Source organism: Magnolia sinica, chromosome 2 (assembly GCF_029962835.1).
Source record: "Magnolia sinica isolate HGM2019 chromosome 2, MsV1, whole genome shotgun sequence".
NCBI lineage: Eukaryota > Viridiplantae > Streptophyta > Magnoliopsida > Magnoliales > Magnoliaceae > Magnolia > Magnolia sinica.
In genome coordinates this window covers 137,973,484-137,992,647 of record NC_080574.1, presented here as the reverse complement: position 1 = coordinate 137,992,647, position 19,164 = coordinate 137,973,484, and the positions used below count along the sequence as shown (strand labels likewise).

The 19,164-nt window shown below is 41.0% G+C and overlaps 1 protein-coding gene across 1 annotated transcript in view; it reads right to left on the bottom strand.

Annotated features, from left to right (window-relative positions):
• Window positions 1-747: 747 nt before the first annotated feature.
• LOC131237891 (zinc finger CCCH domain-containing protein 27) overlaps window positions 748-19,164 on the bottom strand; it is a 45,529-nt gene continuing 27,112 nt past the window's right edge. Inside the window, exons 6-7 of the mRNA XM_058235938.1 lie at window positions 18,449-18,992; window positions 748-1,195 (exon numbers count right to left, since the gene is read on the bottom strand). Coding sequence (XP_058091921.1) covers window positions 18,450-18,992 — 543 coding nt within the window. The 3' untranslated portion in view covers window positions 748-1,195; window position 18,449. The remainder of the gene's footprint in view (window positions 1,196-18,448; window positions 18,993-19,164) is intronic.

Sequence of the window (19,164 nt, the reverse complement as noted above, 5' to 3'; positions counted from 1 at the left end):
CAAGTTTGAGTTTCACTACTGTTTTTTTAACGTAAACTTTAGTTTCACTACTTTTTCAAGATAAAAAAAAAAATTAATGATGGCATTTTTGTAGTTTCATCCCTCAAAAAGCACCTCCATGTAATTTCTAGCTGTGAAGGCATTATTTGGTAAAATGTAGATTCCTTGGGAATTTTGCCATAAAATTCCCTAAACCAATAATAGAGATTTGAAATTAATATAGGTAAAGAAATGGCCAAACTAATAAAAAGCGCAACACGTGAAGTTAGTAACCGTGTTTGCACTCATACTTGGAGGTCATGTTTTCAAATTTTGTTCCCAGCATTGACATTTTTTTTTGTTGATTTTTTTTTTTTTTTTTTAATAAAAAAAACATCAATCAGCTAGTGACTCGGGTGGAGTCGAGTCAAGTTGACTCGATGAATCCTGCCAAGTTGGGCTCATCAGTGAGTTTCGTATCAACTCAGCTCAAAATCTCGTCAAGTCAAGTTGACTTGGCAGAGTTTCGAGTTGAGTCCTTGAGTTTCAGAACTATGCTACAAATTCTTTTGGAAACTAACCTCTTGATTTCGTGGACAGAGACAAATAGATGATGCCGGGTTGAAGGAACTCGAAACGTAGATCATGACACCATCAACTGCACAATGGATGTGAGGACCTGCAGTTTAACACTAGAGAGAAGAAAGTTCCAAGTCCACCAAATTCCCCAATATGGTACTCAGGAGATGGAAAAATTGGCCAAAGAAGTGGAGTGAAACCCAGCAAATAAGCATGTGACCATTCAAATTTTTGAGTGAGAATTACATCTACAGAAGAAAAATTACACCGGAAAACGAAAGCAGGCCGGTCACCAGTTCATTTAATCATGAAGAGCCAAAAGCTATTCAAGAGAAAATCATTATCCTACTACATGAAGGGGGGAGATCAGTTTTTTCTCTTTTTCTCAATTTTCTTCCAAATGAATATTTTCTATTTAGACGGGATATAGAAACCATCCTCAAAAAGCTAGATACAAAATCTGCAGGTCAGAGATATCGTGAATAAACGCAGATATTACATTGAAGGAATTCTGTTCCCTCTTGAAGAACAGAAACTGCAATGATTAGGTACCGGACCTCTTTCGGGAAAACGGGCAGCCATTCTTGTGTTGGAGCTTCATCACCCATCAGAATTTGATCCCTTACTATTAGATATCCTGCACATGTGAAGTTAGGAGAAGAAATGACTGTGCTGTTTCAATGTAACCGACATTATCTGATTTAAAAATTAAAAATTAAAAAAATCTATGCAGAACATGCAATACCTGCCATTTCAAGTTTTCATCATATAGTAGGGACCAATTCCAACCAGAGTGAGAGTTTGGCTTGCAGTTTTTTTTTTTTTTTTGGAGAGTCACGAAAATTATATTAAAAGAAGAGAAAATTAAATAGAAGAGCGAGGTCGTTGAGGAAGCGAACCGCCTAAGCTCCAAGGAAAAAAAGGTTACAGCCCTTTAGGATATCTACATTTTGATGTAGGACGACCTAATACAACCTTAAATGAGCATGGTATATGAAAGGGGTAGATTTATGCAATGTATAAAATAAAATAAAAAATATCATCCTTATACATCATAAAACAAGAACGAAATAAGGTTAATATAGTATTGATTATGGCCATCCATCACAAACATGAAGTATTGAATCTTAAAATCTGAGTTTAGTTGGATTCGGCGAAAGATAGAACTTTCATCTTGCAATAGGTCTGTCTAACGATCCAAATGGATTTTCTAATCCAGAAAAATAGGAATTTCCTGGATTGGGAAATCTGGAAAATTCAGAAAAGAATTGGTGGTTCTTCAGATTTAGATTTGGGTGATGAGTTTTATGTGGGGGATGAAAATATTTTGAGATCTAATGATTTAGATAAAAAAGAAACAAGATTTGGCTTCTAAATCTTAAGGTTTTAGGAGAAAAAGAAGAGAACGAGGTTAAAAAAAAGATTACCTTGAGAAAAGAGAGAAGGAGAAAGAAGTAGAGATAAAACTCTTGTGCTTTTCTAACAAATCTGGATCTAGTCGCTGCAACTCTGCTTCCGTCAATTATGTATAGTCGGATGATGGTCTGTTCTTCCACTTCACTAACTACCTCTGAAATCCACCATCTCGAGTGGAAACAATTTGCTTATCCACAATTCCTTCAATTTCTTCTCTTATCTCAGGTATAGTAGGCATAGGTGGTGTAGGTTGGGAAGAAAATTCAGAAATTGGCCAATGGTTTGGAACAAAATTAGGGTCTATGGGATGGCTTGAACAAGGCATTAGATCCTCCACATTGAATGTTGAACTAATCCCCATGCAAGGTGGAAGATCTATCACATACGTATTAGACCAAATCTTTTTCAGACTCTTAAATGGTCCAGCACTGCGTGCTTGTAAATTCTTAACGGTACCTTGTGGGAACCGTTCTGGCCTCATCCTAACCATTACATAATCACCCTCATTAAATTCTTGAATTCTACGATGTAAGTCAGCTGAAATTTTGTATTGTTCATTACTAGCATTTATCCGCCTCCTAATCTCTGCATGCAACTCATGAATGTGATGGGAAAATGCATCGGCTGACTCTGAGGTCCTCTGGGTGACTGACATAGGTAACAAATCTATGGGTAGTCTAGGTTTATAACCACTAACAATCTCGAATGGACTCATACCCGTAGACCTATTAATTGAACTGTTATATGCAAACTCAGCGACTGGCAGGACTAAATCCCAAGTTTTAATGTGTTCACCCACCAAACATCGTAGTAGATTTTCGATACTTCAATTCACAACCTCAGTTTGGCCATCAGTTTGAGGATGGTAGGCAGACGAGAACTGGAGTCTCGTATCCATCATATGTCATAATGTCTTCCAAAAATAACTAGTAAACCGAACATCCCTGTCAGACACTATGGTCTTAGGCAAACCATGTAATCGAATTATCCCCTCAAAGAAAATCTTGGCGATGTTAGACGCATCTGAGGTTTTAGAACAAGGGAGAAAGTGAGCCATTTTTGAGAAACGGTCCACGTCCACAAAAATGGAATCGTGCTTTTTAATTGTCTTGGGAAGTCCAAGCATGAAATCCATACTGATGTCTTGCCACAGTACGTGTGGCACTGGCAATGGCGTGTACAATCCAATATTCTGCTTCTTCTGTTTTGCCAGTTGACATGTTCGACATTGCCCTAAAATTTTGGCTACGTCTCGCTTGAGACTTGGCCAATAAAATTGATCCTCCACTAGGGCAATGGTCTTATCTCGACCAAAATGGCCAACAATACCTCCAACATGAAGCTCCCAAACAAGGAAATCCCGAAGGAAAGTGCGGGGAATACAAAGTCGGTTTCCTTTGAAAAGGAAACCATCTTTTAGCACGAACTCACCCGAACTATACTGGGCACCTAAGAGTGACATGTATGTTCCCCCAAAATCTGGACACATGGGATACTCGTCTTTCAATTGCTCAAACCCGACAACTTCTACACTTAAGGAGTTGAGCAATGTCACTCTCCTACTAAGGGCATCGGTTGGTTTGTTCTCGATCCCGGCTTTATGTTTCAGGACAAATGAATATTTCTAAAGAAACGCAACCCACTTGGCATGCCTTGGGTTAAGCTTCTTTTGGGAATTCAAATACCTCAAAGCCTCGTGATCAGAAAACAAGATAAATTCTTGCGGTAGAAGATAATGACGCCAATGACGTAGCGATTGCACTACCGCATAAAATTCTTTGTCATAGATGGAATACTTTTGTTTTGCCTCATTCAGTTTCTCACTGAAATAGTTAACTGGATGACCCTCTTGGCTTAGTACTCCTCCTATATCTACGCCTGAAGCATCACACGCTACTTTAAAGATTTTAGAAAAATCTGGAAGACGCATGACGGGAGCCTCTATCATCTTACCCTTAATATCTTTGAATGCCTTAGCTGCGACCTTAGACCATATGAACTCTCCCTTTTTAATGGGATCAGTAATGGGAGCCATAATAGTGTTAAACCCTCGAATGAACCGACGATAAAATGTGGCTAAGTCATGAAAGCCTCTCACTTCATGTATGTTCCGCGGTTCAGGCCAGTCAACTATGGCCTTGACTCTTTCTGGATCTGCTCGCATCCCACAGACGAGACTATGAACCCTAAGAAGACAACTCTATCAGACAAGAACGAACATTTCTTAAGGTTCGCACATAACCTCCGCCCTCAGGACACTACGGACCTGCCTCAAGTGGTTGAGATGCAGCTCTTTAGTGGTACTATATATGAGTGTCATCAAAATAAACCACTAAGAACTTCCCCATAAAGGGTCTCAAAACCTGGGTCATCACACGCATAAAAGTAATGGGTGCATTAGTCAAGCCAAAGGGCATGACCAACCACTCGTACAACCCATCCTTCGTCTTGAAGGCTGTCTTCCACTCATCTCCTGGGCGTATGCGTATCTGGTGATACCCGCTCTTGAGGTCGATCTTAGAAAAAATGGTGGATCTGGCCATCATGTCTAACATATCATCAAGCCTCAGTATCGGAAACCGATACTTGATCGTGATCTTATTAATGGCCCTACTATCCACACACATCCGCCACCACGTACCATCTTTCTTTGGCGTTAATAACGCTGGTACGGCATGCGGACTCATGCTCTCACGAATGAAACCTTTTTGCAGGAGCTCATTTACCTGTCTATGCAACTCTGCATGCTCTGCAGGATTCATCCTGTAATGAGGAAGGTTCGGTAAAGTAGACCCTGGGACGAAATCAATGGCATGCTGGATGTCCCGCATTGGTGGAAGCGCATCTGGTAAATCCTCAGGGAATACATCACTGTACTCCTCAATAACCGAAGTCACCTCAAGGGGCAACTCTACATGAACCTCGAGTGTAACTTCCCTAGCCATTAGGGCGTACACTGTCGAATCATCCTCTGTCTCTTTCTCAAACTCTTTTGCATTTATGATATGTAGAGACTTCAGAATAGATTTCCTCACATCCTTCCTTGACTCACTCGTTTTCACATCCCTAGCCTTGTCCATGTGGCTCTTGGGTGGCAACGGATTAATCTTGATTTTCTTGCCCTTATGCATGAATGTATACACGTTCGAGCGACCAAAAATCGTGACATCTCTATCGTATAACCACGGCCTCCCTAGAATGATGTGACCTACATCCATATGTAAAACATCACACCACAACATGTCTTTATATGAACCGATTTGGATGGGGACTAAACACTACTGGGACACAGGCATAGAAGACGTGTCAACCCAATAAACCTTGTACGGTTGAGGGTGAGGAATGGGCTTCAAACCCAAACGAGTGACTATGCTAGCTGAGACCACGTTGGTGCAACTACCACTATCCACGATGACTATGCAATTTTTGTCACCGCTCTTGATAAACGTGTAGAAAATTATGCTTCTGCACCAATCATCACTCTTTGGCCTACGCTAAAGCACATCTAACTATAGTTAGTGGTGCAGTTTCTGGTTCTTCTTCATAATCACTAGCACCTATCTTTGGATGATATTCCTCAACTTCATAATCACCCATGTCATCCGCATTTTCATTTGACTCGTCTATGATTAAGGCTTTCCCGCAAGTATTTGCCGTGCACTGGTATGCGAAATGACCAATACCTCCGCACTCGTAGCATCTCAAATGACTACCACTGCCAGGATTGGCACCAAGGACACCTTTTCCCTTATCATCCTTAGGCTTAGGCGGTGCACTAGCCTGTGCCCTAGGCTGACTTCCAACGTTAGGTTTGGTTCCCTGAAAACCAGATCTAACAGTAGAGTCTCGGGACTCAAAGCGCCTCATGACAGGAGACTTTAGGTAAAGCTCTAACTCCTGTACAACTTGGTAAGCCTGATCCAAGTCACTCACTACATGGGTCATAAGCTCACGCCGCAGATCCATGCGAAGACCCACTTTGAAACGCGCCAGCGTCACTAAGGGATCCTCCTGAATATCACACCGCATCATATACTCCTCAAATTTTGCGATGTAATCTGCAACCAACATAGATCCTTGGCGTAATGCTTGCCATTGATCTAGGAGCTTTTGACGGTAAGAGAGGGGAAAATATTTTTCCTTTAATAACTCCATCTCTACCCAATGTGCGACTAGGACATCTCCTGATCTCTCGATCCTACACTCCGTATTTGTCCAAAACAATTTACCTTGACCCACAAGTTTCATTTTCGCAAACCGCACCTGTCGGTTCTCAGACATATCATACCATTCGAAATAATGGTCAATATCCGCTAACCAATCAAGGAATGCTTTTGGGTCAAGACGCCCATCAAAACTAGGAGCATCTACTTTAACACTCTTTAAGACCCTCTCATCGACATCATAACGGTCTTGATACTCGACAGCGAGCTGCGGATTTCGCGCCCCTCCACGTCCTACCCCTCGGCCACGTGCTCCACGACCTCTACCACAATTTCCTACCCGTTCCTAAACTACTCCCCCCACATGAGACTGTTCATCCCCTCCAATGTCGGAGATTTCTCTTAGGGACGCTTCTATCTGATCCATACGGGTATTCGTGTTCCTAGATTGTGCCTCAATGGCGGCCAAACGTTGGTTGATCATGTTCATCATCTCAGTCAACTGTTCTATATTGAAAATCGGGTGTAGACCAAATCCTCTACCAGTCCGAGTGGGCATACACAATAAGACTCAACTTAGGTTTCCTAAAACACGACTCTAGGAGATTGTTGTGACACAAGACTATAGACACCGATGATCCTAACCTTTAGAATGATGCAAATGTGAAAAAATTCAGATCTAGACTCCTTTTTTTTTCTTCTTCTTTTTTTTTTTGCAAATCTAAAAATTTCTTATCTAGACTCTATATGCGATGCATGAAACCCTAAAAAAAATAAAAATAAAAATCTAGACTCTTGTTAACTCGATCTAGGATGACCCAATGCAAGAACCTACGCTTTGATACCAAAATTTGATGTAGGACGACCTACTACAACCTTAAATGAGCTTAGTATATGAAAGGGGTAAATTTATGCAATGTAAAAAAAAACAAAAAACAATTAAAATATCAGCCTTATACATCATAAAACAAGAACGAAATAAGGTTAATATAGTATTGATTATAGCCATCCATCACAAACATGAAGTATTGAATCTTAAAATCTGAGTTTAGTTGGATCCGGCGAAAGATAGAACTTTTGTCTTGCAATAGGTCTGTCTAACGATCCAAGTGGATTTTCTAATCCAGAAAAATAGGAATTTTCTGAATTGGGAAATCTGGAAAATTCAGAAAAAAATTGGTGGTTCTTCAGATTTAGATTTGGGTGATGGGTTTTATGTGGGGGATGAAAATCTTTTGAGATCTAATAATTTAGATAAAAAAGAAACAAGAATTGGCTTCTAGATCTAAAGGTTTTAGGAGAAAAAGAAGAGAATGAGGTTAAAGAAAAGATTACCTTAAGAAAAGAGAAAAGGAGAAAGAAGTAGGGGATGAGAAATCGTTTACCTGGGCCTCACGCCCTCTTCCAATCACTGGAAGTCGAAGACGAAATCGTCAGAAGCAAAAAGCTCTTTTTTCTTTTTCATAAAACATCACATAACCTGCTATGGGTTTAGCGCAACCCTTATAAATTCGTAATTACATGAAATTACCAAAATACCCATACTAAAAAAAAAGTTTCAAAAAAAAAGAAATTCGCACAATTGTGCACAAACTATCTCAAAACTTAATTAACTCAAATGTTCATAAACTAAATGTAAATTTACGATGCCCGATGGGCACCCGATGATAGTGTCGTGAAGGTGATGTAATGAAGGTGGGCCGTGACGATCCAACGGTCCGATCACACCATCCTCACGATCCAATGGTCCAAATGTCTCCTCTAAGCAACTTACACATGTCATGAACACGTGTAAGGTCTTCAACCTCTAGAGACCCGACCCGTATCCGTCATCTAACCACATTGACACGGGTAATGCACGCCTCCTGCGTTGATATACTTTGAATGGCCTGGTGTCCGCATAACATTTGTAGCCCACTCTACAATTAACTGTTTAACACTACGCACTGAGGACTTCGCCAAATTAGACTCGTTCCTGAAACATCTTCCATTTCTTCCCAAACAGGCCAACAAACAGCCGGAAGGGCTATTCTCCAAATTGGAGTTCTTTGCTTTACAAGACTGGCGCCATGCCACGACTTGAACAACCGAGCTATTGTGTCCGCAGAGCACCATTTAATACCGAATGGGCTTAAGATTTCTGGCCATATCTGATTAATATATGGGCAATAAACAAACAGGTGATCAGTCGTCTCTTCATCCGCCATGCAACATAAGCAAACATTAGGAAGGATCATCCCCCTCTTCCTCAAATTATCGACCATAAGCACCTTATTCTTTCCAACCACCCACCCAAAAAAAGCTATCTTAGGAGGAACCAAGTATTTCCAGATATGGGTAGTCATGATTTGATCATCGAAGAGAGGATTGCTATCCAGAGATTTGTAGAATGACTTAACCGAGAATAACCTGGTTTTGTCCGCCTTCCGTAAACGCTTGTCTTCAGTCGAAAGATTCGGCTTACTTTTAGAGACTCGATCAAGGAGGACCACATATTCTGCAATCTCCCAATCCTATAAATTTCTTCTTCATACCAGATTCCAATCCAACTTCCTACCAATAAAGGAAAGACTCTTAGCTACTGACATAATTTGGAAAGAGGCTATGCAGAAGATGTTTGGAAAGTCCTCTTTTAGAGGAGCTTCTCCCAGCCATGTATCTTCCCAGAATCTAACATTTTCTCCGTTGCCAATGTCGAAATCGATACCTTTGAGGACCTCCTTTTTCATGGCTAGAATACCCCTCCAGAGGGCCGAGGCCCTATAAGAAGAAGAGTCCTTGGTCCACCAACCTCCGGTTGAACTTCCATACTTGCTTTTGATTAACCTGTTCCATAGGCTCCCCTTTTCAGCTCCTAATCTCCACAGCCACTTTCCTAAAAGAGTCCTGTTCATAGTCTTGAGAACTTTGATCCCAGCTCCTCCTTGAATGTGCTTGCACACTTCCTTCCATTCTACCAGGTGGAATTTCTTCATTTCCTCTTTCCTGTGCCAAAGAAAATCGCGTCTGGATTTTTCCAAGACAGCCAGAATCAAGGCATGACATGTGAAAAGGGACATGACGTATAACGGGAGATTCGATAGAGCCGACTTTATTAGGGTGATGCGTCCCCCAAACGATAGATATCTGTATTTCCATCTAGCAAGGTATTTGTCGAATCCATCTATGACCTTGTCCCAGAGAGATTTTGGAGGCTTTCCAATGCACAACGAAAGACCCACGAATGAAGTCGGGAAGCTACCTGTGGAGCAATTAAAGAACTCTGCGAAAGAGTTGATTTCCTCCTGATCTATGTTCACCCCATACATCTTAGTTTTCGCCATGTTAACTTTCAAGCCGGATACCGCCTCAAAACATTTGATCGTTGTGCGCATGTTGCTCACTCTGTCCTAACTTGCTTCACTGAATAGCAACGTGTCATCTGCAAACTGGATATGAGAAATCAGATTTTCCATACCCTTAACTCTGATGCCGCTGAGAATACCTTCTTCCTGGTTAGCAGTTATTAGGGTTGAACTGGGTTAGGTTAAAGCTCATCCCATCCTTGCCTGAAGTTATGAAAATGGACCATATCTAGCCTGTGAGCTAAGGACTTGAGCCCATTGCTAGCCTGGCCCGTTAGCTAAGATTCGAGATGTGAAAGCCCAGTAGTGGACCCCATAATCCCTTCAATCAGAGAATTGGGCATCATGACCAGTCTGGACAATTTTGTGGGGGGTTCAAGTCTCCCCATTCATTCTAATCTATAGATTGTAGAATCTACATACATACATTCTATATTCCACTCTCTCTCTCTCTCTCTCTCTCTCTCTCTCTCTCTCTCTCTTCTCAAGGCAATCATTTTCTATATACATTTTAGATTTCTCTCTCTTACATTCTATTTCAAGTGTAGGCCATATGCTACAACTATTGGACTTAAGAGTGAAGAAAGTCTCAAGACGAGAATTATTCAAACTTGTGTTGTGTACCTCCCTCCCTCCCTCGCTCCCATTTATTCTCTAATCTTTACCACCAACTAACAAGAAGAAATCACCATGTCTTCTTCTTCTTCTTTGAAACCCAAAACAAATGACTCGGGTTGAAAGTATGGGCACTATCGTAGTGTTGCTGAGAAGACTCACGTAGTGTATGGCTTATGTGGATTTGTGAGTTCTAACAGGGCATTGCGCGGCAAAAGCAACACCTTATACATACATCGAGATCAAATGCAAGAGCATGTCCCAATATTACTCTAGAAATCCAAAGAGAATCATAAAGTACATGGATAAACAAACAAGAAAGAAATACGATAGTGTCATACTTTGAGAGGAATTTACGGAACAAGAAGCATATGAGAATATAGATGTACTTGATGCAGATAGGTCCAACCCTAGGACAATGAAATTGCCAAGTATAGACGTCATAGACTCTTACAAATAGTTTTTTACAATCTAATCTACAAAGTCTAACCTACTTAATTGTTTTTCTCAGTTAACAGGTGGGTTGCTTAGAGAGTGGACTTGAACAAGAAGGATCCAACTCTAAAGAGGTTGCCCATGGGGATTCTTGGACACACGTGTTCTGCTAGCGGTTGCGAGCATGTTCAAGGTAATGAGTTTAGAAAATGTTATAGTTAGGAAGTTAATAGTTATAAATACCTCCTAGTAAGCTAATGCGCTATGTTTCATGCAGATTCACAGCAAGAAAATGAATTGTCTTGAACAAAAGAAGCTCAACGACTTGGTTTTCATCCAATACAATTAGAAGCTGGAATGATTCCAAGCAAATGTAAGAAAAGCTTGGTTTCTATGACCATATCTGCTTAGATGAGTTGGATGCAGATAATGAGTAGCTCGTAAAGACGAAAAACCCGATCTTTGCTAGCAAGGAGCTAACGTAGGCCCAAGTTGAAGATTTTGCATTCAGATCGACACCCGAAGAAGGTACTTCCACTCGAAGGCAGAGGATAGGTGGGCAAGCAATATCAATCAGCCGGCGAAAGAGATTGATGAGATAAAAGGAGATGATCAGGTTGAAGATCAACCATTGGATGTGTATAGATGATGAAGAAATAGAAGAAGATGAAGTATATGTGGAAAGAGATGACTCTGATGACAACGACAATCAAATGCCACAATGGCAACTAGATCAATGCACATGTTATTAGTCATTTAGACTATTACTATTATTTTGTAACTAGTGTTAGTGTATAAACATTAAGATGTAACTTGTAAATTGTATTTGTACAAAAAATATCTTATAGATTGTTTTGTTAACTATATTGTTGAATGTTGATGTACTTCATTCATTGTTTAATTGATTTCATTTCTCGAAAGTAACGAACGAATTTTATATATGTAAAATTACTAAATTAGCTATCTATTAACTAAGGGAAGTTACCCCCAAGTTTTTTTTTTTTTTTTTTGTAAAAAGAAAAAAATGCAGTCGCATATGCGATTGTACGATCGCATATGCACACAAGCATATGCGATTTGACAACATGGGGTCTGACCATGTCTCAAAATTGCATAACCAGTAGATCACCTTCTCATCCTTTTCAAGCTTATGTGGTTTGGAGGAAGTTTTTGGCTCTATTCGGCTGCATTCTTCGTTATTGATCCAAGGTTGCTGCAATTCAGGTATCAAAATCTCAGTGATCCGATTATTGTATTGCACCGATGCATGTTATGTTGTTTTCGAGATGATGTTCAACTTCATGGAGTGCCAAAGACTATTCTATCTCATAGGGACATGAATTTAAATGCTACTCCTAGATGACTGTGTTGGCAAAAATGGATCTGAAGCTGAAATACACCAGTGCTCAGATCCAACAAAATAGAAGGGTAGATAGAAGTTGTGAACTGGAGTTTGAGAAATCTACTGAGGAAATTGTGTCTCCGTGTGGGACCATATTCTTCCTCAAGTGGATTTTGCCCATAATATAGGTCTGTTAGCCATGGGAAAAGACTATCAATGTTTGAGATTGCCAATGAGATTAAACACCAAGGAAAACTGCAATTTTGATTCCTTTATATGCACCTACTCGGACAAGCGGAGAGACTGGTGGATTTGCTAAGCATATTAATGAGATTCATGACGACGTTCAGAGGAAGATTGTTCCTAATGTGAATAGACTACAAAGAAAAGACTGATATTTATTGCTGATTGCTCATTTCAAGGAAGCTGACATGGTAATGGTTCGATTAAAGCCTGAGAGGTTTCTAGCCAGGGCATACCACAAGATCCCATTGGAGAAAGGCCATGCCATGCTGCATTCTAAAGAAGTTAGGAGAAAATGCTTATTTTCTGAGAGCTTCCACCAAAGGTATGAGTTTAGCCTCATCTTCAACATTGAGGATCTCACCACTTCGACATCAAAAAGGAAAAGTGGGCAAAAGAGCACACTACTCAACTACCTTAAATGCCTAAGCAGAATGATGACGAGATTGAGGATGTTGTTGATGACTAGTTAGTCTCTAAAACATGGTGGATATCAGAAAATCAGAGTCAAAATGGAAAGGGGATTGTCGTCTGATTGCACATGGATCTCAAGGGCTGATTTCCATCAACTTAACCCAAACTTTATGAAGACCAAGCTTTCAGCTCAACAGAATAAAGTTCTTTCAAGCAAAGGGGAGTTGATAGGGGTGACCGACAGGACATGGGACCCAACCTGACAGTAAGTCAGTTTGGGTCCAAAATTTGAACCCATGGAGCTAGTCTGGGTCCAAAAGTTTGACCCGAAATACTAAATGGGTCAAATATGGGATATCTCAGAATTAACCCGATCCAACCCAGGCCCGGACCCAACCCAAACCCAGGAAAAGTAATGAAGTAGTATGAATATGAGGGATGTCTAAACATTGAGTAGTTAATTAATACTACACAGGCTAGTGGAAGATTAGCAACCATTGGATGAGATCCAACAGCTAAACCCATCCTGAGTTGGAAATTCAAATATGCATTTGGGCTCTAGAGGAAATTACATTCGAAACTTCCTTTCAGAGGACAGGACCATGTGCTCGTGATTCTCATTTGATTTAGACCTCGATACAATTAATATATTTGAAAGTGTGAAAGAGTTTCATGATCAGGGAAGGCTTTCAAAAGAAATTGGGGCTTCCTTCATTGCCTTAATTTCAAAAGTACAAGGAGCTGAAAACGTGAAAGACTATCGAGCCCATCATTATTGGTAGTGTCTACAAAATTCTCATGAAGATTCTTGCAACAAGGTTCAAAGAAGTGCTAGCAGGTGTAATATTCAAGTTCCAAGGGGCCTTTGTCCTCCTAGATAGCGCTTGATAGCACATGAATGCATTGACTCTAGTTCAAGGAGGGTTTAGGTGGGAAGGTTTGCAAGCTAGATATTGAAAAAGCTTATGACCACATTAGTTGGAATTTTTTGGACTACATGCTTGGGAGAATTGGTTGTGTGCTAAAGTGGAGGGGGGGGGAAAGGAATGTACTAGCCCCACTTGGTTCTCAGTCTTGGTTAATGTATCTCCTAAAAGGTTCTTCCAAAGCTCGCAGGGGATCATGCAAGGGGAGCCATGAGGCTAGTGTATTTATAGTTTTCTGTTTTTTTTCTCTGTTTCTTGTTTTCCTTCTTTTTAGTGGGGTCTCCCTAGAGTGACATCAGATCACCATCCTATTATTCTTGAAGTAACAAAAGAAAATTGGAGCCCAAAACCTTTTAGGTTTGAAGCGGCGTGGCTGGAAAAAGAAGGGTTTGAGCAGACTGTAGCAGACTGGTGGGCAAACTTAGAAGTAGAGGGCTTTGCAGGATTTAGAATTTGCAGAAAGCTCAAGCTGTTGAAAGAAAAACTTAAAGAGTGGAAGAGAGATGTTCTCGGTGAAAAGGAAAAGGAATTAGATGGCATGGCCAACCAAATCCATGTTATTGATTTGTTACAAGAGGGAAGGATAACTCCCAAACACAGTTAGAAGAGGGAGGATTTGATGCTAGCTTTAGTAAACAAGGCTGAGGAGGAGGAAATTAAGTGGCTTTAGAGATCGGGGGTGGTTTGTCTTAAAGCAGGAGATAAATATCGCTATTTTCATAGTATTGCCAGTGCTTGAGCCCTGGTGAATAGGATTTCCTCTCTTGTGGTGGATGGTGTTCGCACTTTGGAAAACGATAAGATCTGCAAAGCTATTGTTTCTTTTTACAGGTCTCTTCTTTCAGAAGGGCAATAGATCAGGCCTGGGTTGGACAATTTAGTCTTCTCCAGAACATCTGAAAATATAGCGTATGATCTTGAGAAGCCATTCACTGAAGAAGAGGTGAAATCAGTTATAGGCTCAATGCGTGGCGACAAAGCTCCCAGCCCCAACAGATTCCTTGTTTTATTCTTTCAGAGGTTTTAGAACATTGTCAGGGGAGATGTTAAGGACTTCCTTGTGGAATTCTAGGATAGGAGTCACTTGTCCATGGAAACAGGAGCTTCTTTCATCACGCTTATCCCAAAAATGGAAAGCGGGGGGGGGGGGGGGGGAGGGACAGTTTGAAAGATTTCAGGCCGATTAGTTTGATTGGGAGCACTTACAAGATCCTGGCAAAGACTTTTGCATCCAGGTTCAAAGCTGCTTTGTCTACTGTTATTTCTGAAAATCAAGGGGCTTTTGTGGCAGGTAGACAAATCCTTGGTAGCTCATGAACGCATTGACTCGAGATACAAGGAGAAGAAAACAGGTCTAGTTTGCAAACTGGATATCGAAAAAGCTTATGACCAAGTGAATTGGGATTTTCTAGACCACATGTTGGATCGGCTGGATTTTGGTAGGATATGGAGAGGGTGGATGAAAGCTTGCGTAGCTTCCTCTTCTTTCTCCATTTTAGTCAATGGAGCGCCAAAAGGATTCTTCAGGGCTTCTAGAAGGTTGAGGCGATGAGACCCTCTCTCACCCTACCTTTTTGTGCAGTGGTGGAGGCTCGACAAGGGTGTTGCGAATGACTTGTTTTCAGGATTCGATATCCCAGGGGTCGACAGACAGATTTCTCATCTTTAGCATGCGGATGATACTCTCTTATTTTGCGAAGCCAAGGAGTCGGTGGATAATCTTCGGAAATTTCTGGTGTGCTTTGAAGCGGTATCGGGGCTGAAAATTAATGTGGCTGAGTCGGAAATGCTTAGGGCCTAACCTTAATCGTTTCGCAAACACCTTTAGCTACAAGAGTGGTGCTTTCCCTACTACTTATTTGGGGCTGCCCTTATGCATTGGGAAACCATCTAAACATCTTTGGGATAGAGTGATTGAAGGAATTGAAAGGAAACTGGCATTCTGGAAACTCTGATGTATGTCTATGGGAGGGCATTTGACCCTCATAAAGACGACTTTCTCCAATATGCCCATTTACTTCTTGTCCTTGTTCAAGTGCCCCAAGTCAGTGCTCGACAAGCTGAGAAGAAATTTTATGTGGGAAGGAGATAGTGAAAAATGAAAGTTTCATTTTCTAAGGTGTGAGGAGGTTTGTAAGCCAGTCCCTCAGGGTGGTGCTAACCTTAAACCTTTGGGGGATATGAATATGGCCATTCTTGGGAAATGAATTTGGTGTTTTGGGTTGGAGGAAGGCAGGCTTTGGAGACAAGTGATAACAGAAAAGTATGGCACGTAGAAGGGTGGGTGGTTCATGAGACATCATTCGCTCTATAGGGCGTCAACTATGTGGAAAGCGATTGCTAACACCGAGCACTTGGTCAGACGGAGGATCTCCTTCAAGTTGTTAGAGGTAATCGGATCCGATTCTAGATGGATCCTTGGTGTAGCGAGCAGTAGCTTCAAGTTTTGTTCCCCAAGATCGCTTGTCTTGCTCCCATCAGATCAATCATGGTGGCGGAGTGCTTTTCCGTAATAAAGGATGCAGTGGTGTGGGCTCCTCGGGTTTGAAGGAACTTATTGGATGGTGAGTTAGATGAGTTTACCGATCTTTTGGATCCTTCTCAGTAGTTATAGGCTAGTGACCTCCGATGAAGATTCCTTATTTTGGTTGTTCCATCGGTCAAGGAAGTTTACAGTGAAATCTCCGTTTATTTTTATTTTGAAGCCCCCCTCTCAGATGGGCCCACCTTATTCTTTTCGTTTCTGGTTCTACGACACCACCTAGGTGGTGGTCTTTGTCTGGCTTCTTGGTAGGGGCAGAGTCGTCATGGTAGATAACTTGTTGAGAAGATCATTAATCATTCCGAACATATGTCTCATGTGTATGGAGGATGGGAAGTCCATAGACCACCTTTTCATCCATTGTCCCTTTGCTTGCGCTATTTGGAATCATTTCCTCAACAAGATGCATATCGCTTGGGTTATGCCTAAGTCTATATGTGCAAGTTGATTTGGGCGTGGCATGGAGGGGGAGTTGGGAAATCCGGGAAGGCTAGATGGCGTTTGCTTATAGCCTTGTGTTGGGTGATTTGGGGAGGCATGGAATGGGCGTTGTTTTAGAACGTAAATGAGTGCATAGGGGAGATTCTGTACAAAATTAAGATGTCAGTGTTGAGTTGGGCAGTTTTTGTTAAGGCCGCCATTGGTGGCTCCTTCTCTTGATTTTGTTCGTTTAGCTCTGTATTCTTTGTCCGCTTTTGCGGCTTTTCAATAAAATGTTTTTGCCTCCCAAAAAAAAAATCATCTCTGGAGTCCCTCAAACTTTAACCCAAGGTTAGGCAATACGGCTAGGTACATCTCCTTTAGAAAACTATTTTAAAAATAAAAAAAAATAAAAATAAAAATAAAAAACACCTTTGGTGCAAGGGCTCCACCATCTTCTTCAAGAGGTTTTAAGGTGACCCTATTTAGAAGATCCAATAATTCCACATTTCTAAGTTCTGGTACCACAACTCAAGAGAATCTCAAGAAAATAATGAATTGGAAAACAATTCCCTGCAAACCAGGCTAGTTAACACCGGACTTGCTCGTGTCAACCATACCATGTAGTTCACTACGTGATACAGTCAAGAAAACCAGGCTCATCTTGGTTTCAATGTGATCCGTCTTGGTTATCCTAGTTTCAATGTGACTTAGTTTGGTTTCTTGGGTCTACTTGAGATTTGTCTTTGTTTTTTGGACGCAATAAGAAGAGAGAGGCAACTGACAATTATTGCCAAGCTCCCAGTGTCTCCATGGGTTAGTCCACCCCACTCCCGCCCCTCCTGCCCTTAGTAGAGATGCTCATGGTTCTATCATCCTATCTTTTTTCTGCACCATGAGGAAGATGAAACTCAAATAGAGCGAAGATTCCAGCAATCAAAGTCAGAATCAAGCTGACCACACATAGGAAAACAAAATTTATTTATTGACCCACGTAAGCAACCATACCGGTTGCCTGCCCGAATCCTGAGCCGACTCATAATTTACAGACTATTGGTGAAGCTCACAGGTTGGAACAAGATACACCATGTTTTGGTGCATAACAATGCCATACGCAAAAATGAAGAGAGAATTTTCTGAGACTAAAAATACACTTTATTCAATCAATAATCTAATCGGTCCTTAGTTTTTTACAAGAATATAAACGAAAGCACCAACATAGGGCCCTAATGGCCAGTTTTTTACAAGAATATAAAGGAAAGCATCAACATAGGGCCCTAATGGCCTTTATTTTCGCTAATTGATAGTTCCTCTGTATTTTCCTACTTATCCTAATGCTAAATCCAATTTTATATACCCAGTATAACTAATAAATGTGGGGATTTGACACCTCGGACTGTCCTAACCAAACAAGTAAAGAGATAGAAGTAAATCCAGTATAATCAATTACAAATAACATGTGGGGACCACTTAACTAGAGGCAATTCTCTATCCACCAGTTCTATACACTTAGAAACTCCAATCAGTCTTCAATTTCTCACAAATCAACTCTATTTATATAACCCTACTTTCAAGGGATTCTTGATATTCATACTTCAATCAATTCACACATCCCCTGATGCACTATTCAGCCATCACAAAGTATCCTTCCACCATCGGCTCTTTGTAGAAAAAGATAACCTGCAAACTTACTCTGCAAATGGAGCCCATCTGGGAACTCCCGGTTAAGTATAATCTCAAAGCTCTTGCTAGTCTTCAATATCCCACTTAAAAGAGAATACTAGGAATTTATGAGCAGCTTATAATTCAACAAACAAGCAGGCAATTAACTATTCCAACAAGTCATTAACCAACCACAACAACTGCAAAATAATTGTTGTTGTTCAAAATCAGGACCACCGCGGCCACAAACAGGTATTTTTTGTGATAGGTCATATGTGAAATGAGAAGGATGTAAAAGTCAGATTTCTGCACTCGTTATTTTAAGTATACCACAATAATTTAGTGTTGAATAAAAGAAAATGGCTTACGTCACTGTGAAAGGCAAACATTCAGGCCATCCTCGGCAATGGGAAAATCAGATTCATATGGCCGTTTGTTGGATGATGTAGTGGGAGAACCAGATGGGCAGACTTCGACAGCTTCCCTTGGCAGACATTCAAGGCCACCATTTGAACTTTCAGCATTCTCAGGTTCTCTACTTCTGGCAGTGTCAGCTGCCGGAGAGATACCACTGCATTTCAATTTCCCTGTACTCGGTGAAGAAGACTCGGCCATAATTCCAGCATCTAGGGGACCCTTGGGGGTAGGACTCTGAGAAATTTCTACGCCGCCATGGTCGGTGCTAGAGTTACTAGAGGTCGTTGACCACATAAATTGTAAATTATGGCCTTGCCAGCATTTGCCATTTTGAAATGCCCTCTCAGCCGAACGACGTGTTGTAAAAGTTATCCGAGCAGAACAATTATGAGAAGGTTTTGAACCTGTTGGACTGCTAGCATGATCCTCAGGATGTTCTAGCTCGACTGTGGAGAGATCACCAAATGATGAAAAATGTTCCTTCAAAGCAGCAACCTGGAAAGAGCATCAACACATCAGTGCCAAATAGGATTACTCCGAAACTCTTTGTCATCAGCCAAAAAGGTAAGGAAAACAAGGCATGTCCAGGCATGCCATCACTAACAAGCCATAAATTTGCAGTGATTAATGTTTACTGGCAGAAAATGGAACATTAGCTCCATCTAAT